This window comes from Meles meles, chromosome 18, assembly GCF_922984935.1.
Source record: "Meles meles chromosome 18, mMelMel3.1 paternal haplotype, whole genome shotgun sequence".
In the NCBI taxonomy this organism is placed as follows: domain Eukaryota; kingdom Metazoa; phylum Chordata; class Mammalia; order Carnivora; family Mustelidae; genus Meles; species Meles meles.
The window spans coordinates 9,954,552-9,982,180 of NC_060083.1; the positions used below are offsets into that span (position 1 = coordinate 9,954,552).

General features: G+C 46.8%; 1 protein-coding gene across 1 annotated transcript; it reads right to left on the reverse strand.

Moving 5' to 3' along the window:
- Positions 1-21,376: 21,376 nt before the first annotated feature.
- Positions 21,377-26,914, reverse strand: LOC123928924 (polyunsaturated fatty acid (12S)/(13S)-lipoxygenase, epidermal-type-like). Its single transcript, XM_045984002.1, is given in 15 exon segments — positions 21,377-21,556; positions 21,662-21,829; positions 21,934-21,989; positions 21,992-22,032; positions 22,456-22,578; positions 22,710-22,879; positions 23,039-23,125; positions 24,233-24,442; positions 24,529-24,687; positions 25,458-25,618; positions 25,761-25,864; positions 25,954-26,076; positions 26,162-26,240; positions 26,396-26,594; positions 26,780-26,914. Coding segments are annotated over 15 exon segments (1,995 nt in total).
- Between the last annotated feature and the right edge of the window lie 715 nt (positions 26,915-27,629).

Below are 27,629 nucleotides of genomic sequence, written 5' to 3' on the forward strand. Positions count from 1 at the left end.
CTCAGTAGCCGATGCAACGAGTAGACAAAAAATCCGTGGGGTCATAGAAAATCATAATTAACTAATTTGACCTAAAACAGGGGATATATACCCAAGTACATGTGCAACATTTTCCATAATTGAACAAATAGGAGCATAAAGTAAACCACAATAAATTTCAAAGGATTTTAAGTCATGCAGAGTAACTTTTCTGACCACAGTCATATTGTTTAGAATCAAGTGATATAAAGATCATTAGAAAATCTCAAATACAGGGAAATGAAGCAGGATGCCCCCCAAAAAAAAAAAGAACTATCATAAAACCATGGGTCTACAAAAAAAAAAAAAAAATACTGCAGGGCGCCTGGGTGGCTCAGTGGGTTAAAGCCTCTTCCTTCGGCTCAGGTCATGATCCCAGAGTCCTGGGATCGAGCCCTGCATCGGGCTCTCTGCTCAGCAGGGAGCCTGCTTTCTCCTCTCTCTCTGCCTGCCTCTCTGCCTACTTGTGATCTCTGTCAAATGAATAAATAAAAATATTTTTTAAAAATAAAATAAAAATAAAAATACTGCGAATTTAAAAAGTATTTTAACTAAAGGTAAATGAAAATATATGTCAAAACATGCAGCTAGAACCATGTTTAAAGGAAGATTTATAACACTAAATGAAAACAGAAAAAAGTCCAGGCTCAGTAGCAACCATTTGAGTATCATTGCATGAAGTTAGATAAATAACACCAAATAAACGCAAAGAAAGTAGAAAAGAGCAAATAGTAACGAGCGGAAATTAATAAAACAGAAACAAGCTCATAACTGGGAATATTTAAAAAACAAGAGTTTGTGATTTTAAAAGACTGGTAACATTTGTAACAGCCAGGCAAACCTTACGGTAGCAATGAAAGGAAACGAATTCTTGGGGCGCCTGGGTGGCTCAGTGGGTTAAGCCTCTGCCTTCGGCTCAGGTCATGATCTCAGGGTCCTGGGATGGAGCCCCATGTCGGGCTCTCTGCTTGGCGGGGAGCCTGCTCTCCTCTTCCCTCTCTGCCTACTTGTGATCTCTGTCAAATAAAAAATAAATAAATAAAATCTTTAAAAAAAAAAAAAGAAAGTAAACAAATTCTTGCTAAATGCAACATAGATGACCCTCAGAAACAAATGTTGAGCGAAGAAGGAGACCCAGACCAAAAGACGGTCTACTGTGTGGTTCCGTTAATACCAGACTATCTACGGTGCTAAAACTGAAACTGACAGTTAGCTTTGAGGAGGTAGGAAAGAGACGCGATTGGAGAAGATGCCAACTTTTGGGATGTTGGACATTTCTATTTCTTTTTTTTTTTAATATTTTATTTATTTGACAGAGAGAAATCACAACTAGGCAGAGAGGCAGGCAGAGAGAGAGGAGGAAGCAGGCTCCCTGCTGAGCAGAGAGCCGGATGTGGGGCTCGGTCCCAGGACCCTGGGATCATGACCTGAGCCGAAGGCAGAGGCTTTAACCCACTGAACCACCCAGGCGGCCCGGACGTTTCTATTTCTTGAATGAATATTAGTTCCATGGGGGTGCTCCCCCCGGGACAAGTCACTGACCTGTGCATTTGTGAGCTATGTGATTTTCGGCAGTGAGATTTTCCCTAGAAGAGACAGGAGTCGTCAGAGCACAGTTGCTTGACAAAGTCAGTGTCCCCGCCGCCAAAGAAATAAGAACAAAGAACAGACGTCTCTCTCCTTGACTCTCTCTGGCTGCCTGGGGACTCAGAAGCCATTTGTGACACGAAGATGAAAGCCACAAAGGCCAGCGGCTGTGGACAGCCTACCCACACCTTCTATAAGAAAAACAAGCCCCCGGCCTCCTGGGTCCCTCATACCCGAAGGTGACGGCCGCCGCAGCGAATGGGTTAAGGATTCAGTTCTGTAAACGTAGAAAGAGAAGTACAGTTTCAATAGTAAAGAGCGTAGGAGGAGGCAGACGCCAGCAGTTAATCATATAGGAAACAGAGAGACAAGAATATGTAGAAAACATTTAAAATAAAACAAGCAAATCTCAAGCTTTACTTTTGCACAACGTGAAAGAGCAAAATTAAACTGCATTAAAAAGGATACAGTAGGGGCGCTTGGGGGGCTCAGGTCATGATCTCAGGGTCCTGGGATCGAGCCCCGCATTGGGCTCTCTGCTCAGCGGGGAGCCTGCTTCCCTCTCTCTCTCTGCCTGCCTCTGCCTACTTGTGATCTGTCTGTCCAATCAATAAATAAAATCTTTTTTTTTTAAAAAAGGATACAGTAAACAGTACTTATGTAGCATAGGCTGGTTTGTGTTTTTTTTAAGCATGGCAAGAACGCCACAGCGGGGGTAGAAAAGGGGGAGCGCCCTCGGAATCCCTGTTTGCAGAACCAGCAGGGCGATCTTCCTCCTTACCGGCACGTGCGGGCTCGTGCTGTCACAGAGTTCCTTTCCCCTAAGAGCGCCAGCTGTCCTGTTTGAGGAACCCGTGTTATTGCTTTGATTCCAGCCAGTCCGCCAAGTGGGAAAAGGGGCCCACCTGGCCCGCAGGTGAGGCTGGGGACCACACATTTTAATTCCCGAATTTGTCACCCGCGGTTGAAACAGAGAGCCCCCTGGGGGCCAGCGACAGAACAACAGGACCTGCGGTGGCTGCTGTCGGAGGGGAGATGGGGAGGCAGCCTGGTGGGCTCCAGCCTAGAGCTAAATTAGCCGAAAGAGAAGGCCTGGCCTGGGAACCCTCGGTCCTCTCTCTTCCCGTTCCGGGGCCACTGTGTCGCCCAGCTGCAGTGGACAGGGCTCCCGGCGAATGCAGCGTAAGTGCCCCCCCCCCCCCGGACTTGTGCCGGGCACCAAAGGAGAAAGAGCGAAGCTCTAAGTCAGCTGGAGGAAATGCCACCAGGATTCCTGCAGGAGCTTCGAGCTTGCTGCCAAGGGGGGAGCGAGATGCTGGATGGGAAGCTGGGGGGGTGTGGTCGGCGTGGGGTCCCCGCCAACAGTCATGCAGACAACAGCCAGCCCTGCAAGCACATCCCTCAGCAGGGGAGGGGGTTGTGGCAGACTCTCCCCCACGGATTAGGGTGGAATGTTCCAGGAGCTGGACTGAGTGACCTCAAAATGTGCCGTGGGGGAGGTTAGGGTGCCTGCCAAGAAGCCTCGGGGAAGACAAGAGGGGGGATTAGAGGGAGAGAGAGAATGTTGAAGGAGAGGCGAGGAACGGGGAGAGCCCCTGTGTCCCTTGTCTCACGAGCCGGTCCCCTCCTTCCCAAGCCCGGCTCCTCACTCTCACCTCCCTCACTGAAGGTGGGCCCTGAGAGCGCTGGGTCCCCCCACACTCAGCCCCCTATTTGCACCCCAGTAGCCCCCTTTCCAATAGTCTCCTTACTTTCTTCCCGGACGTGTCGCATCATACTCCAACTTCAACAGTGTCCCTCTGTCATGCACACACCCACCACCTCGGACCGCCCGTTTAACCTCCCTCGTTCCCTCTTCCTCGCCGGAAACTTGGTCCGTCTCCCAGGTTTCCCGGTCTCTGCCTCACAAAGTCTCTCCAGAAGAACTTCTAAGTGACCAGCAGACCTTCGCAGAGGCCGTCTTTTATTACCCATCTGAGGGGGCAGGGTCTGAGCTCGAACTCCACGTCCTGCTTGGTGACACAGTGACTGGGGGGTTAAGAGGTTGGTGGCGTGTGTAGATGGACTGTGATGGATCACACTTACCTGTGTCTAGCTTACGAACGATATCACGTCAGCCTTATTTGAACTGCCTGAGATATTTGTGGCCCAGATAAGCCAAATATTTAAGATGTTTTAAGGATCCGGACTTTACCTCTCCTGGCCTTTGCCATTCCACAGCCCTCAACCCAGGCCAGGCTTTCATTTCCTTATGTCAAGATGACAGCTGTGATTTCTAGATTGGTCCTTCGATCTCCACATCTTCAGATCCATCTTTTCTATCCACTGTTTTGCTCATGTCCTTATTCAAGCTTTCATCTGTCCGCCCAATTGGTCCTTGATCTGTTGTATTTGGTTGTATGTTGTGCATTTCTTAAGCTTTTAAACCATATGGGCCTGGGGGAGACAAGGGCAGAGTCTACAGTATCCCCTTTTTCCACCGTCTGATTGGAGATGGGTTCATGGTGCAAGGTTTTCAGGAGTGCTGATCCAGCTCCAATAGGAGAACCACTCAGGCATCCAAGCTACTGACCATGCATTCTGTCCTCCTTCCACGCCCATGACGCATTTCCTGGCCGGGGTTGGCAGAAGCCCACCGACCAGCATGTATGAAGACGCTCCTGGAAGCAAAATGGCGGAGCTGCGACACTGTAAGGGACAGGGACACTGGGTAAAATCAGAAGTTTGGGCTGAGAGCCCAGAGCCCAGACAGCAAGGGACGTCAGGCCAGAAATGTGGATATACAGAGAAGGAAGGAACTGTGGTCCATGCCAGGAATGGAGCATGATTCAGTACTAAGAAGACATGAGCTATCAGGCCACGAAAAGACACGTGGGAACCTTAAATGCATGTCACTAAGTAAAAGAAGCCCATCTGGAAGGCTAGATCCTGAATTATTTCAACTGTATAACTATCATGGACTGAACGTTTGTGTCCCCGCACAGTTCCCATGCTGAAATCCTACCCCTCCACAGGATGGTATTAGGGGGTGGGGTCTTTGAGAAGTAATTAGGTCATGAAGGTAGAGCCCTCTAGAAGGGGATTAGTGCCCTGATGAAGGAGACCCCAGAGCTCTAGCAGTCCTGGCAGCATGAAGACACTGTGAGAAGACAGCCAGCTCCGAAGCAGGGTCTCACCAAACAGAGAATCGGCCATGCCAGGATCTTGGACTTGCCGCCTCCAGAACTGTGAGGGATAGGTGGTTCTTTAACCCGCCTAGACGGTGGTCTTTTTGTTACAGCAGCCCCAACTGACTGAGACAGTAATGTTCTGAAAATGCCAAAATTATGGGCACAGTAAGATCAGTTAAGAGGATTAGGAGGAGGGACTACGTGGAGCACGGAGGACTTTTAGGGCAACGAAACTACAACACTGTAATGGCGGGTCTGTGTTATACATTTGTCAAAGCCCATGAAGTGTACAAAACCAGCAGCGAACCCTAATGTAAACTACAGGCTTTGGGTGATAATGAAGTGTCAGTGAAGGTTCATTGATTACAACGAATGTACCCCTTGGTGTGGGGCTGTGAGTGGTGGGGGAGGCAGTATGGGAATGCGGGGAATTGGGGAATTCTCTGTATTTTCTGCTCAGTTTTGCTGCAGACCTAAAATGTCTTTAAAAAATAGTCTATAGGGGGCGACTGGTGGCACAGTCGGTTAGGTGTCTGACTCTTGATTTCGGCTCAGGTCATGATCTCAGGCTGGTGAGATTGAGCCCTGAGTCCAGCTCTGTGCCGGGTGTGGAGCTTGCTTGAGATTGTCTCTCTCCCTCTCCCCTCTCCTGCTCGCTCGCTCTCAAAAAAAATAAACTAAAATAAAGTCTGTTAAAATATATACATGAAGATTTAATATTCCAATTATTTTAGGGGTGCAGTTGAGTGGCATTAGGAAGACACGACAGTGTATAATCATCACCACCACTTTCAGAACTTTTTCGTCATCCAAACACTTTATACCCAGTAAGCTGTAACTCCCCACTTTCCCTTCCCCCAACCCCTGGGAACCTCTATGGACTTTATGAATTTGCTTATTCCAGGGACAACATAGAAGTAAATCATACAATATTTGTCTTTTTCATCTAGCTTATTTCACTTAGCATAATGTTTTCAGGGTTATTCCTGTCGTGGCATGTATCGGAACTTCCTTTTTTTGGCTGCATACTATTCTGTTGGGTATCTGTACCACATTTTTCAAAATCCATTTATCTGTGTATGGACAATTGGGTTGTTTCCATCTTTGGGCCGCCAGGAACAATTCTGTCATGAACATTGGTGTACAGGATCTGTTTGAGCCCGTGATTTCGATTCTTTTGAGTATGTACCTAGGAGCGGGATTGCTGGATCGTATCATAATTCTGTGTACAACTTCTTAAGGAATTGCCAAACTGTTTTCCACAGCAGCTGCACCATTTTCCATTCCCCCACAAATGTACAAGGTTTCAATTTCTGCACATTCTCAACACTTACCATTTTCTGTTGTTTTAAATTGTGACCATCCAAGTAGGTGTTAAAAAGTGGTAATCTTGAGGCGCCTGGGTGGCTCAGTGTGTTAAAGCCTCTGCCTTCAGCTCAGGTCATGATCTCACTTGTGATCTCTGTCTGTCAAATAAATAAATAAAATATTTTTTTAAAAAAGTGGTAATCTTACCATGGTTTTTATTTTAATTTCCATAATGATTAATGATGCTGAATATGTTTTCACATGCTTTTTGGCTGTGTGTATCTTCTTTGGTGAAATGTCTATTCTAGTCATTTACTAGTTTTTTAGTGGAGTTATATTGTTGAGTTTTATGAATATTTTATATATTCTGAATGTTAATCTCTTATCATATATATGATTTGCAAATATTATATGAGGTGTCTTTTCATTCTTGATAGTGGCCTTTGGTTCACAAAAGTTTTTTATTTTGATGTAATCTATTTTATCTAATTTTTCTTTTGTTCCCTGCACATTTAATATCATATTTTTAAAACCGTTTCCAGATCTAAGCTCATGAAGATTTTCCCTTAGGTTTCCTTCTAAGAATTTTATAGCTTTAGATATTAAATTTAGGCCCCGGATCCAGTTAGAGTTAATTTTTCTCTTTGCATAATGTAAGGTTCCAACTTTGTTCTTTTGCGTGTGGACATCCAGTTTTCCTAGACAGCACCTTTTGTTGAAAAGACTTTCACTACCTCCCTCCCGCCCTGGCCACCCTCCAGTGAATGATCTTGGCACCCTTGCTGAAAATCGGTTGACTGTATGTGGAGATTTATTTCTGTGCTCCCTCTTGTATTCCATTCGTCTGTATGTCTATCTTCATGCCAGTAACACACTGTTTTGATTACTGTAGGTTTATAATAAGTTTTTACATAAGGAAGTGTTCAAATTTGTTTGTTGTATTTCAAGACTTTTCTTATTCAGGATCCCTTGAAATACCATATGAATTTTAGAATGGGTTTTTCCATTTCTGCAAAAAAAAAAAATGTTACTGGGATTTTGATATGGATTGCTTTGAACCTGCAGACTGGTTTAGGTAGTATTGTCATCTTTACAATTTTAAGCCTTCCTATATAGAGTATCATGTCATCTGCAAATAGTGGAAGTTTTCCTTCTTCCTGCGGATTTGGCTGGCTTTTCTTTCTTTCTCTTGTCTGATTGCTGTGGCTAGCTCTTCTAGTATGATGTTAAATAACAGTGGTGGGGCGCCTGGGTGGCTCAGTGGATTAAGCCGCTGCCTTCGGCTCAGGTCATGATCTCAGGGTCCTGGGATCAAGCCCCGCATCGGGCTCTCTGCTCTGCAGGGAGACTGCTTCCTCCTCTCTCTCTGCCTGCCTCTCTGCCTACTTGTGATCTCTCTCTCTGTCAAATAAATAAATAAAATCTTTAAAAAAAAATAACAGTGGTGACCATGGACATCCTTATCTTGGTCCTGATCTTAGGGGGAAAGCTTTCAGTTTTTCCCCATTGGGGATGATATTAGTTGTGGGTCTTTTGTGTATGACCTTTACAATGTTGAGGTATGTTCCATCTATCCCTACTTTTTTGAGGGCTTTTTTTAAAGGATTTTATTTATTTATTTGACAGACAGAGATCACAAGTAGGCAGAGAGGCAGGCAGAGAGAGAGAGAGAGAGGAGGAGGAGGCAGGCTCCCCGCCAAGCAGAGAGCCTGATGTGAGGCTAGATCCCAGGACCCTGGGATCATGACCTGAGCTGAAGGCAGAGGCTTCAACCCACTGAGCCACCCATGTGCCCCGTTGAGGGTTTTTATCATGAATGGATGTTACACTTTCAAGTGCTCTTTCTGCATCTATTGAAATGATCATATTGTTCTTATCCTTTCTTTTATTAATGTGGTATATTATACTGGTTGATTTGTGAATCATCCTGGAAACCTGAGAATAAATCCCACTTGATCATGATGAATGATTTTTTAAGATATATTTTTGGATTATGTTTGCTAGTATTTTATGGAGAATTTTTGCAGCCATATTCATTAGGGATATTGGCCTGTACTTCTCTTTTTCAGTGGAATCTTTATCTGGTTTTTGTATTAGAGTAATGCTGGCCACATAGCGTTTGGAAGCTTTCCTTCCTTTTCTATTTTTCGGAATAGTTTGAGAAGAATAGGTATCAACTCTTTAAATGTTTGGTAGAATTCACCTGTGAAACCAACTGGTTCTGGACTTTTTTGTTTGTTGAGAGTTTGTTTTTGTTCTTGTCATTTTTTAAAAAGATGTTATTTATTTTAGAGAGAGAGAGAGCGCGCGCACAAAGCATGAGTGGAGGTGGAGGGTAGAGGGAGAAGCAGGCTCCCTGATGAGCAGGGAGCCTGATGTGGGGCTCAATCCCAGGACCCTGGGATCATGACCTGAGCTGAAGACAGATGCTTCACTGACTGAGCCACACAGGCACACTTGTTGGGAGTTTTTTGATTACTGATTCAATTTCTTTCCTGGTTATTGGTCTGTTCGAATTTTCTATTTTTTCCTGTTTGAATTTTGGTAGTTTATATGTTTCTAGGAATTTATCCATTTCTTCCAGGTTGTCCAGTTTGTGAACATATAATTTTTCATAATATTCTCATATAATATTTTATATTTCTGTGATTGTTACTTCTCATTTCTCATTTGTGATTTTATTTATTTGGTTCTTTACTTTTTGATAAGTCTGGCTAGAGGTTTATCAATTTAATTAATTTTTTTTGAAGAACCTGCCCCTGGTTTCATTGATCTGTTCTATTGTGGGGTTTTTTTTCTTTTTTTTCAGACTGGTTTATTAAAATTTATTTTTTATTCCTTTAAAATTTTTTTGTTTAAATTCAACTTAATGTATAGTGTATTATTAGTTTCAGGGGTAGAATTTAGTGATTCATCAGTTGTATATAACACTCAGTGCTCATTATATCAAATGCCCACCTTAATGGCCATCACCCAATTACCCCATCCCACCCTCCCCTTCAGAAACCCTCAGTTTCTTTCCTGTACTTAGGAGTCTCTTATGGTCTCTTATAGTCCCCTCTCTGTTTTTATTTTGTCTTTCCTTCCCTTCCCCTATGTTCATCTGTTTTGTTTCTTAAATTCCACACATGAGTGAAACCATCTGGCATTTGTCTTTCTCTGACTTATTTTGCTTAGCGCAATACCCTCTAGTTCCATCCATGTCATTGCAAATAGCAAGATTTCATTCTTTTTGATGGATGAGTAATATTCCATTGTGTATATATACACCACATCTTCTTTACCCATTCATCTGTCGATGGACATCTGGGCTCTTTCCATATTTTGGCTATTGTGGACATTGCTGCTGTAAACATTGGGGTGCATGTGCCCCTTCAAATCACTACTTTTGTTTCCTTTGGATAAATACCTTGAAGTGCAATGGCTGTATCATAGGGTATTTCTATTTTTAACTTTTTTTTCACTCAGTTTTGAAAAATTTTTATTTCTTTACTTGAGAGAGAGCACAAATATGGGGAAGAGCAGAGCAAGGACAAGCAGACTTTATGCTAAGCACAGAGCTTGACATAGGGCTCCATCCCACAACCCTGAGATCATGACCTGAGCCAAAACCAAGAGTCAGATACCTTAACTGACTGTGCAACCCAGGTGCCCCTATTTTTAACTTTTTGAGGAACCTACATGCTGATTTCCAGAGTGGTTGGACCAGTTTGCCTTCCCACCAACGGTGCAAGACGGTTCCCCTTTCTTTGCATCTTTGCCAACATCTGTCATTTCCTGACTTGTTAATTTTAGCCACTCTGACTGATATAAGGTGGTATCTCATTTGGGTTTTTTTTAAGATTTTATTTATTTATTTGACAAATAGAGATCACAAGTAGGCAGAGAGGCAGGCGGAGAGAGAGGAGGAAGCAAGCTCCCTGCTGAACAGAGAGCCTGATGTGGAGCTCAATCCCAGGACCCTGGGATCATGACCTGAGCCAAAGGCAGAGGCTTTAACCCACTGAGCCACCCAGGTGCCCCTCATTGTGATTTTGATTTGTATTTCCCTGATGTTAAGTGATGTTGAACATTTTTCATGCGTCTGTTGGCCATTTGGTTGTCTTCTTTGGAGAAATGTCTGTTAATGCCTTCTGCCCATCTCTTAGTTGGATTATTCTTTGGGTGTTGAGTCTGGATACTTTATAGATTTTGGATACTAGCCCTTTATCTGATGTCATTTGCAAATATCTTCTCCCATTCTGTTGGTTGTCTTTTGGTTTTGTTGACTGTTTCTTTTGCTGTGCAAAAGCTTTTTATCTTGATGAAGTCCCAGTAGTTCATTTTGCCTTTGTTTCCCTTGCCTTTGGAGATGTGCCTAGCAAGAAGTTGCTGTAGCCGAGGTCAAAGAGGTTGCTCCTTGTGTTCTCCTCTAGGATTTTGATGGATTCCTGTCTCCCATTGAGGTCTTTCATCCATTTTGAGTCTGGTTTTGTGTATGGTGTAAGAAAATGGTCCAGTTTCATTCTTCCGGATACGACTCTCCAATTTTCCTACACCATCTGTTGAAGAGACTGTCTTTTTTACATTGTACATTCTTTCCTGCCTTGTCAAAGATTAGTTACCACAGAGTTGAGGGTCCATTTCTGGGCTCTCTGTTCTGTTCCATTGATCTATGTGTCTGTTTTTGTGCCAGTACCGTACTGTCTTGATGATCACAGTTTTGTAATAGAACTTGAAATCCGGAATTGTGATGCCACCAGTTATAGTTTTCTTTTTCAACATTCCTTTGGCTATTTGGGGTCTTCTCTGGTTCCATACAAATTTTAGGATTATTTGTTCCAGCTCTGGGAAAAAAATTGATGGTATTTTTATTTTATTTATTTGACAGAGAGAAATCACAACTAGGCAGAGAGGCAGGCAGAGAGAGAGGAGGAAGCAGGCTCCCTGTGGAGCAGAGAGCCCGATGTGGGGCTCGATCCCAGGACCCTGGGATCATGACCTGAGCTGAAGGCAGAGGCTTTTAACCCACTGAGCCACCCAGGTGCCCCAAAATTGATGGTATTTTGATTAGAGATGGCATTGAATGTATAGATTGCTCTTGGTTGAACAATATTTGTTCATCCAATCCATGAGCATGGAACATTTTTCCATTTCTTTGTGTCCTCCTCAATTTCTTTCATGAGTACTTTATAGTTTTCTGAGTATAGATCCTTTGCCTCTTTGGTTAGGTTTGTTTCTAGGTATCTTATGGCTTTGGGTACAATTATAAATGGAATCGACTCCTTAATTTCTCTTTCTTCTGTCTCCTTGTTGGTGTATAGAAATGCAACTGATTTCTGTGCATTGATTTTATATCCTGACACTTTCCTGAATTCCTCTTTGAGTTCTGGCAATTTTGGGGTGGAGTCTTTTGGGGTTTCCACATAGAGGATCATGTTATCTGTAAAGAGTGAAAGTTTGACTTCTTCCTTACCAGTTCAGATGACTTTGACTTCTTTTTGTTGTCTGATTGCTGAGGCTAGGACTTCTAGTACTATGTTGAACAGCAATGGTGATAGTGGACATTCCTGCCGTGTTCCTGACCTTACAGGAAAAGCTCTCAGTTTTTCCCCGTTGAGAATGATAATCACTTTGGGTTTTTCATAGATGGCTTTTATGATATTGAGGTATGTACCCTCTGTCCCTACTCTGTGAAGAGTTTTAATCAAGAAGGGCTGCTGTACTTTGTCAAATGTTTCTTCTGCATCTATTGAGAGGATCCTATGGTTCTTATCCTTTCTTTTATTTATGTAGTATATCACATTGACTGATTTGTGGATGTTGAACCACCCTTGCAGCCCAGGAATAAATCCCACTTGGTCGTGGTGAATTGTCCTTTTAATGTACTCCTGGATCCTATTGGCTAGTATTTTGGTGAGAATTTTTGCATCCATGTTATTTAGGGATATTGGTCTGTAACTCTCTTTTTTTGGTGGGGTCTTCGTCTAGTTTTAGAAACGAGGTAATGCTGGCCTCATAAAAAGAGTTTGGAAGTTTTCCTTCCATTTTGATTTTATGAAACAGCTTCAGAAGAATAGGTAGTAATTCTTCTTTAAATGTTTGGTAGAATTACTCTGGGAAGCCATCTGGCCCTGGTCTTTTGTTTCTTGGGAGATTTTTGATTACTGCTTCCATTTCCTTGCTGGTTATGGGTCTGTTCAAGTTTTCTATTTCTTCCTTGTTCAGTTTTGGTAGTTTATACATCTCTAGGAATGCATCCATTTCTTCCAGATTGCCTAATTTGTTGGCATATAGTTGCTCATAATATGTTCTTATAATTGTTTGTATTTCTTCAGTGTTGGTTGTGATCTCTTCTCTTTCATTCATGATTTTATTTATTTGGGTTCTTTCTCTTTTCTTTTTGATAAATCTGGCCAGGAATTTATCAATCTTATTAATTCTTTCCAAGAACAAACTTCTAGTTTTGTTGATCTGTTTTGTTGTTCTTTTGATTTCTGTTTTGTTGATTTCTGCTCTAATTTTTATTATTTATCTGCTCCGGCTGGGTTTAGTCTTTATTTGCTGTTCTTTCTCCAGCTCCTTTAGGTGTAGGGTTAGGTTGTGTATTTGAGGCCTTTCTTGTTTCTTGAGAAATCTTGCAGTCCTCCATACTTCCCTCTTAGGACTGCCTTTGCTGCATCCCAAAGATTTTGAACAGTGTGTTTTCATTTTCATTTGTTTCTATGAATTTTTTAGTAAAAAATAAATTAGTAAACATAACATTATTCACAATTCCTAAATCTAAGTGTTTTCTATAGAGGTGTTAAGTATGACAGTGCTCTGTTGTAATTATACCAAATCATGCTTCATAGAATTTTATTTCTGAATTATTATGGGTATACTGTCTGTTTCCCTTTTCCACTGTTTTTTTTCCACGTCATCATTTTAATCTGTTGTATTCTTGTGAGTGCCTAATTTATTATTTTTTAAGTTTTGTTTCAGATAGTAATGGATGTTTTGTTTTTTCTAATTGTGGTAAAATATACATAACATAAAATTTATCTTGTTAACCATTTTTTAGTGTACACTTCAGTGTTCAAGTTGTTGTGCTCACTCATCTCCAGAACTTCTTTCATCTTCTATAACTGAAACTCTGTACCCATTAAACAAAAGATCTCCATTTTCCACATACCAGACCCTGGCAACCACTACTCTACTTTCTACTTCAATTAATTTGACCACTTTTGTACCTCATATAAATGGAAACATAGAGTATTTTCTCTTTTCTGATGGACTCACTTAGTATACCTTGTCTTTAAGTTTCATCCACGGTGTACCATTTGTCAGAATTTCCTTCCCTTTTAAGGCTGAGTGATATTCTCTTATTTGTGTAGAACACAATTTGCTTATCTGTTCATCTCCCAATGGACACTTGGATAGCTTTCACCTTTAGATATTGCAAATAATGCTGCTATGAATATGGGTGTACAAATAACTGTTTGAGTCTCTGCTTTCAAGTCCGTGAGGTACATGCCCAGAAGAAGGATCACTGGATCAAATGGTAAATCTGTTTTTAATTTTTTGAGAAACCACCATATTGTTTTCTAGAGTGGCTACACTGTAAAATTTTACATATCCACAAGCAATGCACAAGGATCTTGGTTTCTCCACATCCTTACCAACACTTTTTATTTTCTCTTTGTATTGATAGTTGTGTATAAAAAGGGGAGGATGAGGCTAGCGGGATCCTGTCATAATGGAATAGAATGGAGATATCAGTGTAAACTCAGGTAGATCATAACCCACTCTGACATCCTTCCAAAGGGTACAGTTTGGAAAGGGTAAAAAACAGTAACCTTATATTATAGAAGCCTGGCAAACTGCACCTCAGCCAGTTGGTCAAGGTTAACATCATGATGATGTCATCCATATAGGATATGTCCTTGATACCCTGTAATGACAATGGCACTTACCTCTGAGATCTTCTCAGGGATCCATAACACCAGGCTAAGCATAACAAAAATATTTGACCAATCCCAATGGAGGAACATTCTACAGAATATTTGACAGCTACTCCCTCAAAACTGTCAAGGCCATCAAAAACCAGGAAAGTCTCAGAAACCGTCACAGCCATTGGACTCAATGTAACATAGTTAGATGGACTCTCAGAAAAGTACATGAGATTAAAAAATAAGGAAGTCTGAATAAGGTGTGGACCTTACTTAATAATAATATACCAGCATGGGTTCAAGAATTATAACTAATGTACCAAACTAATATAAGATGCTAAAGGTAGGGGAAGCTGGGTGTGGGGTATATGGGAAGTCTTTGTACTATGTTTGCAGCTATTCTATAAATCTAACTATTCTAAAATGAGTTTAGTTTTTAAATTCCTCCTTTATATTTTATATACGATGCAGCTATTTGGAGTGTAAAGGTCTAGTTCTCATTCCTTTGTAGCTGACCAGCTCTTACTCTGGAAGCATTTTATAATGTTCTCTGTGTGTTTCCCATTCTTAAATTCACAGAGCGTAAATGTAGGTGTGATTCCATGTCTTTTCTCTCTGTCTGAGAGCCCTTTAAATATGAGGCCTTTATCCTCTCCTACTGCCTTCTGCGAGAATTCCTCAGGGATGTGTTCTTCTGTTGCATCCCTCCTACTATTTATTGCATGTATTATGTGCATTTGTTGACTATTTAATGTTTTTCACGCCTAATATTGTAGTTTATTCTTATTATGATTTTTTGGGGTTTTTTTTCATGTACTAACATCTTCCCTTATCATCTTAAGTGTATTTTATTATGCTCATTTAAAATTTTCAGTCCAGGGGAACCTGGGTTGCTCATTTGGTTAAGCATCTGCCTTTAGCTAAGGTCATGATCTCAGAGTGCCGAGATCGAGCCCCATGTTGGGCTCGCTGCTCATCCTGCTTATCCCTCCCCCATGCCCCCCGATTCTACTCTCTTTCTCTCTCTCTTTCTCAAATAAATAAATGAATCTTTTTAAAAAAATCAAAATTTCAGTCCATCTGTTCTAATCATCCTGCTTCAGATGGAATTTGTTGTTCACCTTGTTGTCTTTCTTTTACAGTAGTTGTAATTCCCAAGGTATTTCATTATTTTGGCTTTTGAGTTCATGCTACTTACTGTGTGTATATCAGCTATTCTGTCTGGAAATACATATTAAAGAAAGTGCTGTGGAGACAATTATGTTTTAGTTCCCATACATGTAAGGAATAAAGAAGAGATAAACCCCAAGGGAGGAAGTCTCAGGTACCACTGTAGCTGACACAGCACGGTGTAGAATTATCCATCATTAAACAGAGAAACAACATTGGAAGGATGCCACATCACTGATACTTCTTCAAAGCCTGGGTGTCTTAACGATTTGGGAAGGATAAAGGAATATTTTTACAAAGCAACTCAGTCTATACCTGTCATTATCAGTTCATCTACCATGAAAGGCTTAGGTAGCATTGCTATAATTCTGTAAACACCACGACAGTGATCTGAACTTTTGCTACAGATTTCTGGGTAATGAGGATTGTGCATGGGGCATGGGGACCCAGAAAACCCAGTCCCTTAATCTTCCCTTTAGATGCCTCCTCGTCCAGGCCTTTCCCACAGGGATCCAGTTGTCCATACCTGGTTGATGGCTGCATGCTGAGTAGCCCATGTGAAGATACTCATGGTAAGGAAATTACAGAGCTGATCCTGAGACTGGAAGGAGACAGGGAAACCCAAGAGAAGAAAAAACAAAATTTAGAAACTGAAACCCTGAAGGAGATAAGAAAATAAGAGCTGATGTTTTGAGATACCCATGTGTTAGAATTAGTGAGCACTCGTTCATTCATTCATTCATTCAAAATATCTGCTGCATCAAAAAGAATAAAATAACTAGGCATAAATTTAACCAAGGAAGTGAAAGACCTGTACACTGAAAACCATAAGCCACTGATGAAAGAAATTGACAAAGACACAAATAAATGGAAAGGTATTCCATGTTAATGGCTTGGCAGAATTAGTACCATTAAAATGTCCATGCTACCCAAAGCAATCTACAGGTTCAATGCAATCCCCATCAAAATTCAAATGATGTTTTTCATGGAAATAGAAAAATTCATCTTAAAAATTCATGTAGACTCGAGAGGGACACAGAATAGCTAAAACAATCCTGAAAAAGAAGAATAAAGCTGGAGGACTCACACTATCTGATTTCAAAACTTACTAGAAAGATACACAATCAAAGCAATGCAGCTGTGGGCATGAAGACAGTCATATAGACTAACAAAGTAGAACAGAGATCCCAGAAGTAAACCCTCACATATATGGTGAAATGATTTTTGAGAAGGGTGCCAAGACTATTCAATGGAGAAAGGACATTCTTTTTAACAAATTTATCTGGTAAAACAAGATATCTATACACAGAAGAATGAAGTTGGACACTTACCTAACACTGTATGCAAAAATTTCTCAAAATAGACCAAAAATCTAAATGTAAGACCTAAAACAGTAAAACTCTTAGAAGAAAACATGGGGCAAAAGCATTGTGAACTTGGAATGGGCAGTCATTTCATGGATATGACACCAAAGACTCAGGTAACAAAAGAAAAAAACAGGCAAATCAGACTTCACAAAAACTAAAAAATTTTGTACATCAAAAAGACACAATCTACAGAATGAAAAGGGAACTGAATGGGAAAAAGTATTTGTAAACCACATATCTGATAAGTGGTTAATATCCACAATACAGAGACAACTCCTAAAACTCAAAAATAGCAAAAAGCAAACAAGCCAATGAAAAAATAGACAAAGGACTTGAATAGATGCTTCTCCAAAATATAAGATATGAGAGTGCCCATCAGGCACACAAAAAGGTGCTCAGTATCACTCATTGTTAGGGAGATGCAACTCAAACCTACAATGAGATACCACCTCACTCCCACTGAGATGGTTACTACCAAAAGAACAGAAAATAAGTGTTGGTGAGGATGTGGGGAAACCGGAACCCTGCACTTCAGTGGGAATGTAAAATGGTACAGCCGCTGTGGCAAATAGTGTGGAGTTTCTACAAAAAAATAAAAAGTAGAATTACCATCACTCAGCCATAAAAAGGAGTATAAGCTTGCCATGCACCGCTTGATGGACCTATAGGGTGTGATGCTAAGTGAATTAAGTCAGGCAGAGAAAGACAAATATACCGTAAGATTTCACTCATACGTGGAATCTAAAAAATAAAAGGAACAAACAAAAAACAGAAACAGACTCACAGATGATGGTTGCCAGAGAGAAGAGGAGTGGGGGGATGACAAGATAGGGAAAAGGGATTAGGAAGTACAGACTTCTGGATATAAAACAATTGAGGCACAGGGATGTGGTGCACAGCATACTGAATCTAGATGGTAATATTTTTTTTAAAGATTTTATTTATTTATTTGACAGACAGAGATCACAAGTAGGCAGAGAGGCAGGCAGAGAGGAGGAAGCAGGCTCCCTGCTGAGCAGAGAGCCCGATGCAGGACTCTGGGATCATGACCTGAGCCGAAGGCAGAGGCTTTAACCCACTGAGCCACCCAGGTGCCCCTCTAGACAGTAATATTTTTTAAAAATATTTTATTTATTTGACAGAGAGAAATCACAACTAGGCAGAGAGGCAGGCAGAGAGAGAGGAGGAAGCAGGCTCCCCGGGGAGCAGAGAGCCCAATGCGGGGCTCGATCCCAGGACCCTGGGATCATGACCTGAGCCAAAGGCAGAGGCTTTAACCCACTGAGCCATCCAGGCACCCCAGGACAGTAATATTAAAACAACTCTGTTTTGTGACAGACGGTACCTAGACTTATTGTGGTGACCATTTTGTAATGTATATAAATATTGAATCACCATGCTGTACACCCAAAATAAATACAATTTTATATGTCAGTTATTCTTCAATTTAAAAAAATTCAGTACCAAAAAAGGGAAGAAATAAATACACTTCTATCTATTAAAAAATAAAAACAGAATTAGCATACAACCCAGCGATCCCACTTCTGGGTGTGTGCCTAGAAGAGTTGAAAGCAGAGTCTCAAAGAGATATTTGTACACCACCGTTCACAGCATTTTGCACAGTAGCTAAAATATGGACGCAGCGCAGGTGTCCACTGACCAGTGAATGGATAAGCCAAGTGTGACGTATCTGTACAATAGGATATTACTCAGCCTCAAAAAGGAAGGGAATTCTGACAGGTGCTACAACATGGGTGAACCTTGAGGACGAGTGAAATATGCCGAGTGAAATAAGCCAGTCCACACAAAGATACATACATACGTATACTCCACGTCTATGAGATAACGCAGAGTAGCCTCCGTTGTAGACACAGGAAGTGGGGTGGTGGGCTCCAGGTGCTGGAGTGGAGAGAATGTAGTTAGTGTTTAATGGGGACAGAGGTTCAGTTTTACGAGATGAAGAGTTCTGGGGATGGACAGTGGTGTCAGCTGTATGACAACGTGGACATATTTAATACCACTGACCTGTGCACTTAAAATGGCTAAGATGGTAAATTTGACACTATGTGAACTTGAACACAATTTTTTAAAAAAATATTTTATTTATTTGACAGAGAGAAATCACAACTAGGCAGAGAGGCAGGCAGAGAGAGAGGAGGAAGCAGGCTCCCTGCGGAGCAGAGAGCCGGATGCGGGGCTCGATCCCAGGAAGGAATTGTTATTATTTTTTTATTTTTATTCATGGACTGACCAAGAGAAAAAATCGTTGGCTTACTTTCTCCTCGAGTATTTTGATGGGACGGACCCACTACGGTCTGGCACTGGTTGTTGCCATGGAGACGTCTGAGTCCAGACGCATTTTTCTCTCGTAAGTGACTTGATCTTTTTGTCCCTCAGCCCGGAGGGTTATTTATTCATCTTAAAATCCAGTACCTGTGGGGGCACACTGAGACCTGCACCTGCCTCCAGGTTGCTCAGATGTGTTGGAGCGGCAGACGTAATCAGCAAATACAATCCCTTCCATCCTCTTAGGGACATTTGGGACCGCTTGTCCCTCAGCCCGGAGGGTTATTTATTCATCTTAAAATCCAGTACCTGTGGGGGCACACTGAGACCTGCACCTGCCTCCAGGTTGCTCAGATGTGTTGGAGCGGCAGACGTAATCAGCAAATACAATCCCTTCCATCCACTTAGGGACATTTGGGACCGCCTGTAGAGTAGCCGTAAGTCTTCTCTTCTTCTCTAGACGGGGTGGCCTGCTTTGTCTTGTGGATTGTAGAAATCCCTCGTCTATTCTAGCCCACAGGTACGCTTACCACTTGGAAGGATGCCTTTGCCTTCAGGCACCCAGTGTTTCGTTTGAATTGTTTCATTTGAAAAAACAGTATCTGAGAGGTCCCTTTTGAAGTTAAGGGTGGTTTTTTTTCCTTCCCTCTGACTACTTTTAAGGTTTTTCTCCCATCTGTGGTTTCCATTTTTACATTTCTCTCGGGTTTTGTTTTGTTTTTTTTTTTCCATTTCTTTAGGAAGACGTGTGGTTTGGTTTGGTTTTTCTTCACCCATTTTGGGACTTGTGGTGGTATTTTAATCTGTGGCTGTGGATGTGTTTGAGTAATTGTCTGCCCTCTCTATGGCTTATGATGGACTCACTCTCTCTCACTTGGCGCTGACCAGAGAGATTACACCTGAGGAGTGAGGGGGAGCTGGAAATTCTGGCCTCGTAGGAACTGAAGCCCACTATCCAGTGGGGGCACCTGAGAGGCTCAGTCGGTTGAGCATCTCCCTTTGGCTCAGGTGATGATCTGGGGTCCTGGGATCGAGCCCCGCCTCAGGCTCTCCGCTCAGCAGGACATCTGCTTCTCCCTCTCCCCCTGCCCGTGCTCTCTCTTGCTGTGTCTCTCTCTCAAATAACTAAAATCTTAAAAAGAAAGAAAGCTACACTAACAGACTTAACCCAGATATAATAGAACGACTTGGTCCAAAATACTTAGCCCAGCCTGGCTGAATGCTGGGGTCCTTTATCCTTTCCGTTCTAACCGTTAACTGTTCGCTTTCGCAATAACAGGAGATTGGTTTTGTTGTGTTGCTTTTGGGTTGTACCAAACGAGAAGAAAAACAAACGCAAATGCTCCAAAGAAGGAAACATACTAAGGCCACTTGGGGGGCTGGCAGAAGATTGGAGACAGTTCTTTGACTATATATATATATATATATAAATTTCTGGACAATCCTGTGATTTTGAATCGAAATCCCTCTATGCGCCAGAAACGACTGCGGAGGACCTGCTGTTGGAATAAAGTAAGAAGGAGATGGAGAGATGAACTTGCACGGGGTGCCCAGCCTAACGGCACAGGTGTGGCTCCAGAACTCAGGATGCTCTCACACATTTTTACCTGTGGCTTCTTGGAGCAAACCATGGGGAACGCCATTCGCGTAAAATAGCACACAGACAGCGCCGGACTGCACGTCCAGCCAGGGTCCTGTGATGTAGTGCATTTCCCGAGCTAGAGGGGAACCACCGCTGTAGGAATCACCACAGAGAAAGATCCAGAGGCAGCGTAAGCCTGCTGTGTGCAGAAGTGCCTGGGCCAAAAAAAAAAAAAAAAAGTCAAACTGAGATACATTGAGATCAAACTCCAGAGCACCGGTTCTGCTGGTTCCTTACTTGTCCACCTGCTCGCAGCGCGTCGCAGAAGCGTGGGCTTCTGTGTGCATTTGGGTGGCGGGAGGGAGGAGGAACAGAAATGAGGAGAGGGTTTATCAAGAGTCATGGGGAGCGAAGTGAGGGGCGCTGGGAGTGTGGCGGAGGGGGGCAGGGCTGGGGAAGATGCTGTTGGCTTGGGTTAGTTGAGGACTCCAAAGAGCCTGAGGCCAAGAGCTGCTGTTGGCAGCCGGATCCCCTGAGCGCGCTGGGACTTGTGCAGCTTAGCTTGAGGGGCTTACAGAACCCTGGGAGGAAGCACTGACTACAGGAAGACATTTCTGTTCTAAGACACCGTCTTTGTTTTTCTTCCTTGAAATCTGAATGAGAGGGCAGGAAACAGAGCATGTATAACCGACTTTATTATTTAATCAGATCTTTTTATGGATATGAAAGTCAAGTTCTCTGGGGAGAAGGACAGGGATGCAAGGAGTCCATGGGTGACGACGTGCGGGACCGGATGGACACCGAGTTCCAGAAGTCACTGGGAACCACTCCTGGTGAACTCCCCAGAGCCGTTTGAGGTTCAGCCCGGGGACCCTGACAACACAGCTGTGGGACCAGTCTCTTCACCAGAGGGTGTAGCCAAGGAACAGGAGGTCCTCAAAGGCACTTAGGGAGGGCGGAACTTGGGGGCGGGGCCTCTCAGATGGTCCCGCTGTTCTCCACCATGCTGGGCCGAAGGTACTCATAGGGCAGCTCCAGGCCTGCATTGCGGACCTCCAGCTCCCGGTCCCTGGCAGCCGGCTCCTCCTGGAATTTCTCCAGCACAGCCTGGGGGCCAGGGCCCGAGAAATATTTCTCCTTGTGCTGCCCCAAGGCCACCTGAGAAGGGGAGAACAAGACGGCTCGGCCCTGGACCCCTTGGCTGAGAATACCACCCCTCCTTCAAGCCGCCGCCTCCCCCAGGACCCGGCATCTATCTCTAACCATGACGGGCTGGCGTCTGCCGAGGAACTTTGTAAAGGTCTTCTGCATGCGGGCTTGATGGGCAGTGGGCAGTGAGTCCACTATATCCTTCTCTGTCACGTCCTTGGAGGTGGGTGGGGGCTTCCGCATCGTGCACGGGCCATTGGGGATCCAGGCGTACCAGTCCAGCTGCAAGGAGGGGAGCCTCTCAGAAGTCCAGGCTGATGACCCAAGTATCCGGGTCCCCGTCTCCTCCATCCCGGGAGCCCCTGGGGCTGATCCCAGCAGCCTACCTGGCCCAGGTGCACAGAAGCGTGCTGACCCGTGCAGGTAAAGATGCACATAGAGGCCAGTGGCCGAGCTGAGCGCGGGATTCTAAGGAGACGGGGAACCTGGGTGACACGAAGAGAATCAGAAGCTTTGAGGCGAGGACGTGAGTCCCAGGCCTCCGTCAGTGCAAGGTACCCAGAGATTCGGAGAAGTTTCTGTGCGTGGCCGTGGCCCCTAGAGTCCACAGCTCGCACGCAATGTACGTGTAGGTGCTCAAGGAGGGAAAGTGCCCAAGGGAAGCGTGTCTGGTTCCAGGGGGTGCTCTGAGTGTGCGAGGGCAGGGAATGCTGTGCCGGACGGTGGGAGGGAAGGGGCTGGGGAATCCGGATAGATCGTTCAGATTTCTGAAGGATGCTCTGGAGGGGTGCCCGGGATTCTTGGGGAAACCGAGGCAGGGTGGCCTATGACGACGCTGCGAGATGGTGCAGATGGTTGGCAGGTGGGTGTGGGTTGACACGGGCCGGTGGGGAGGGGTCTGAGCTTACCCCCGGTCCTGGGCGCCCTGCAGCCCGGTCTCCGTGATCTCTCTGCACCAGGCCTGCAGCTCAGGGTCATCCCTCACAGCCGCATCACTCTTGTAGAAAAGACCGACCATCCCCTCCACGTACCTGCTCCCCAGGCAAGAAGGCCCACGGTCTCAGGTGGCCGACGCAGGACCAGCTGGACCGGTAGTCCCCTTCCCCCCCCCCCCGTTCTCTCCACCAAGCCCGCTGGGTCCCCCCTTCTGTGTCCTCCTCACCGGCTGATGATCCCCCACAGTCTGAGGGCGTCTTGGCCGTAGAGAGAGGCCTTCACATCCAAGAGCCCGTGGTCAGCTAGGTCGTCAGGGGGGCAGAGGGAACGGTAGGTCAGGCAAGCTGTGGCTCTCTGGAGAATGTCCACGTGGCCCCCACTGCCCGTGCTCACCACCTGAGGGCGACCCTGAAGCACATACGCCAGGGTCAGCCATGTCCATGGGGAGGGCGTTCAGGGTCAGATTCCAGGTCCGTGGTCCTGCTCAGGCCAAACAACCCTGAGGAAACTTCCACTGTTGAACCCTCTGCCCTCTTCACCCATCCCTTTCCATACCAGATCAAAAATTCCCCATTTGGAGACAAGGTTACTCCGGGCCAGGACGTTGATCTCCATGGTGTAGCGGAAGTGGGGGATCAGGAGCTGATTTGGGAGAAAGAAACGGGACTGTGAGGAGGGATCCCAGGATCCGTGAGTGGAACAGAAATTAAAGGACCAGGGATAGAGAAGAAGGGAGGTGTGGGTCTCCGTGAAAATGAGAGACCTCCCTTTGCGTTAGATTGGGTCAGGTTAAGATTTGGAAAACAGAGATGGAGTGACGTCTTCCCAAGACCTTCCCAAGGTCAAGGGTTTTACAGGTTCACCTATTTGCACAGTCTCACGGTGTTCCTAGGAATCCCAGCGATCTCCTGTCTCACACCATACTGGTTGCCATACCGACCTCCAGACACGGCTTCCCTGGGACTTCGTTGGCTTCTCAGCAGCCCCGGACACAGATAATCGCGGCCCCCCTTTAACACGCTCTCCTCTTGGCCGCCTTGACATCATGTCTCTTGTTTCCCTGCCCCCTCAGTGGACGTCCCTTCTCTTGGTCCCCGTCCTCCTCCACTCCTCCCTCCCAGTGCGCGAAGGCCCGGTGCCCGACACTTCTGTCCTGGCCCGAATTCTCGCTCTGGCTACAAACCCCGGACAACTTCATCTAGTACAATGGCTTTCGGTAGCCGTGTGCTCTGACAACCCTAAGATCTGTGTCTCCAACCCTCCCCCATTCCAGGCTCCCCAGGCTCCTATATCTGACCCACCTCGAACATCTTCGGGTGTGGCTGTCTACAGGGGCTGGAACCCGCACGTGCCCCAGAACAACTCTCGATTCTGCTCCCCACCGAGGACCGTGGCTTCCTCTCATCCCTTCTCCCACCCAGGCCTTCAGTCCCTCACACCCTCCCCCTCGGTCACCCTCCAGAGCTCTCCCCAGACCTCTCCGCCTGGAACGTCCCCATCCCTCACCACCGATCTGGCAACCTCCGGAGACGACATTTCAACAGCGCCCTGTGAGACCCACACTCGCTCCTTCCCCGGGCCAGGGAGCGCGTCTGCATGTGTGTGCGCACGGGCATGCGTGTGCCTGTCCACGAAGACGGCCACGGACCTCGCACGCCGCCAGGTTAGACTCGCGGGTGGTGCTTCCCTGGGCTCCGAGGGCGTGTGATACAAAGGGCTGCCAGATACAGAAGCGACGTGGACACACACCTTGTAGATGGGATGCAGGCTGGGCAGGGTCCGCATGGTGGCCACCGAAATAACCTCCGCCATCAGGTGTCCCCGCAGGAGGTGGGACTGGAGCTGGTGCAGCTGGAAGTCAGAGCTCCGGACCCAGGTCTTGGCCAGCAGCCAGGCCATCGGGGGGTCGGAGGGCAGGAACAGCATGGGTGGGGGGCATCCGGGACGAGGAGGCTGCAGCTAGAGCAGGAGACAGAGCAGGGGGGCTCAGGACCTGTGCGCTGGGCTCTCTCGAGGGGACCCGACATGCACCTGGGGGCTCTCACCTGGATGACCATGGGTAGGAGTCGCCCGTCAGGCTGGAACCTCAGCATGACCAGAGGGGCCGTCATGTATTGTTGTTTTAAGATGATTTAAGATGATTTAAGATGATTAGGCTTGACCCCCTCCAGCAGGGAGAAATCGGCTTCAAACAGAGACCCAGCCTGGAGAGGGTAGCAGGGATCGACAAAGGGGTCGGGGTCACTTCTGGACTGGCCTTATTTCCTTTGGGAGCCTAGTCCTGCCTTTCTCTACCCATCAAGTCTTTCCTTTCAACCCCAATCTCTTTCCCCCAACCCAAGCCCCGAACTCAAGGTTTCCACGCCCAGCGTCTCCCATCAGAGTTGGGGCTCCCAGAGGTGAACTCTCTGGTTTTCCACCGTGACCCCTTCCCCCTCCCCCCAACTAGAGTCCTCTCTGCCACCTCCCTTCGGGCTTTAGCCAGATGGAGCACAGAACGGTTCGGCCATCCTCCCCTCCAAACACCTCTAGCCCTAGATCTCTCGCTCTCTGGGGCTTTCATTCCATCTCTCTTCCTCTTTCCCTCCAGAAACCTGAGCTTTTCCCCAAAGCTGGGACACACTAACAAAGCAGGAAGAGGAGGGAGGAGAGAAAGGAATAAGAGGGGGAGATGGTTAGTTCAGTTGCTTCTGACCGGGGTGGGTTTTGCCCCGCCTCTGCCCACCCCCCAGGATGTTGGGCCACTTGGCAATGTCCGGAGGCATTTTTGGTCGTCCCAATGGGCATGAGGGGTTCTAGCATCCTACACGTGCAGGACAACCCCACAAGCTCTCTGGCCCCAAATCTCAGTGTCAGAGCTGGGGGACGCTGGGTGTAGATGGAGGAGGGTGTCAGAGTATTGATGGAAGGAAGGGGGGGTAGGAGACAGAGGCACCACGGCTGGGCTGCTGGGTGCACCCAGGGAGCTCCGCACCTGCAGCTCTTTCTGCAGCTGGGTCTTCAAGTCCTCCGTCCCTGGAGGCAGCACCAGCCGTGCTGGGAGGCTGGTAGACCGCCTCAGGAGCATGGGGTTTGCACCGTTGAGGAAGTGGTACCCAAAGAGCGTGTCATCCTTCCAGGAATTTCGAACCCGCTCTAAAGACACCAGTCGGGGAGCATGCTGTGAGTTGGGAGCCCCTGATCCCACTCACAGATCCTCCCCATTACCCTCTCCCCGTCTTCTCTCGAAGCCCTGCGTTGGAAATATGCACACAGGTTTGGGGAGGCGGTAACTGACCAGCCAGCGGGGTCTTCCCACGGGGGAACAATTTTTGGAAATCCTCCAGTCTTCTAACTGGGTTGGTGAGGTCCAGTGCCCCCTTGAGCACCAAGCCCTCCAGCCTGTGGGAAGAATGGCAGTGCTAGGAGATCCAGGAAGGACCCAACCTGGCATCCGGGGAGCAAGTGCCCACCCTCTACCCCACACATACGCTCTTGCCAGCGAGAAGGAGAAGTCAAGATCCTTATCGTCACGGAATCTCTCATTCCTGGGAAGGTCCCACTGCGTTCTCCCCGCGACAGGCAGGATTAACCCATCTTTCCAGGAGCCCCACCTGGAGGAAGAAGGCGGATTCGGTGATAAGGGGGAGGGGGTTTCTTGGGATCTGGTAGGGGGATCAGAGGCTTGCTCGGGCTCACCGGTAGGCCGTCTTCCTTTCCTGGAGTTCCTGTTCCCGGTGCGTCTTCAACAGGCTCTGGTCGTTGCTCACCGCCCAGGCTGGGCAAGAGCACACGAGCACCAGGTCTCCCCGGACCTCGGTCCGCGCGGGTCCCCCCTTTTCCCCCTCTCCTGCACCCCAACCCTGCCCCTCTTACGTCCCAGCATCCCCGACGCCCTCTTCCGTGCCACCCCCGTTGCCCCTCTGCCCTCACCGGTGCCCTCCGCCAGGGAGACGACCCGGTTGCCCTGCACCCAGCTGTAGCAGGGGAAAAGGGCCTTGCCCTGGGTTCCGGGGCCGCACACGGAGATCCAGGTGCAGAACCAGTCCGAGTCTCTCAGGTCTTGGTGCTTGCGCAGCCTCACCAGCAGCAGGCGCCCCAGGTGGACCCGGACGCGGACTTTGAACTCCGTCTGTCGCGGGACCTGCGCGAGCTCAGACGCGGGCTTGCGGCTCCCCCGACGGGCGCGCGGGCGCAGCTCGGAGCCCGGCCTTCCCCGGAGAGACGGAGAGACCCGAGTCCGGCTGCAGGTGCCCCCGCCGGATCCCCGCCCCAGACGCCCCGCCTGCCCTCGCGCCCCGCCGGCTCCGCACCCACCTCGCCGCGCAGCGGCCGCAGCTGCTTCCCCAGGTCGGCCTCCCCGTGCTCGCCCACCAGCCACAGCTGCACCTGGTTGCAGGAAAACGCCAGCAGCCAGTCCCCCGTGCCCACGCGGATCGTGTACTTGCCCATCGCGCTGGGACTTGGAGGGGGCCTGGTGGGGATTCGCAATTTAATGAGTGTGAGGCCCAGCCCCCAGGGAAGCTGCACCCAGACCAGTGTCCCTGGGGTGTGGGCTCCCAGGGTCTCCGCCTCCCACCCACAAGTTCCTCTGCGCTTGGATGCATGTGTCCCTGCCACTGGCTGGATGAGGTTTCTCCGCAAGGTGCACCCCACCCTGGTCCTCTTGGAGACACTCCCTGGTGCCAGCACCACGCCCAGTTGGGCGGCCCACCCAAATAGTGAATAAACCCATAGTGAATGCAGTAGCAACAGACAGTGGAGAGGACGGAGGCTGGAAGCGTGGGGGTGTTTTCGGAGGAAAGTGAGTAACCACCTTGACAAAGATCCGGGGCTTGCGGTTGAGGACAAACAGGAGATAGTGCCAGACAGGTGCAGGAGACGGGCTTACTGTCCAGACTCCCAGCCCAGAGGAGCAGTGGGGAATCCCCCTTCAAGTGCGTCCTGGAACTTCTGTGGGGCTCTCCTGAAGCAGGCTCTGCGGGGCCAGCGCCCTGCCTGAACACCCATAAGGGGCCTCACCAGCACGCTCCCACCGGGCTCCATTCTGCCCCAGGCCCCTCCTGATCCTTGGCTCTCCTCGCCCTCCTTGGAGTCAGTTGCGGTGCTGTGCTCGGACCCCTCCAGACCCCCTCTTCCAGTGCTCCTTTCTCTCCATCCCTCCCCA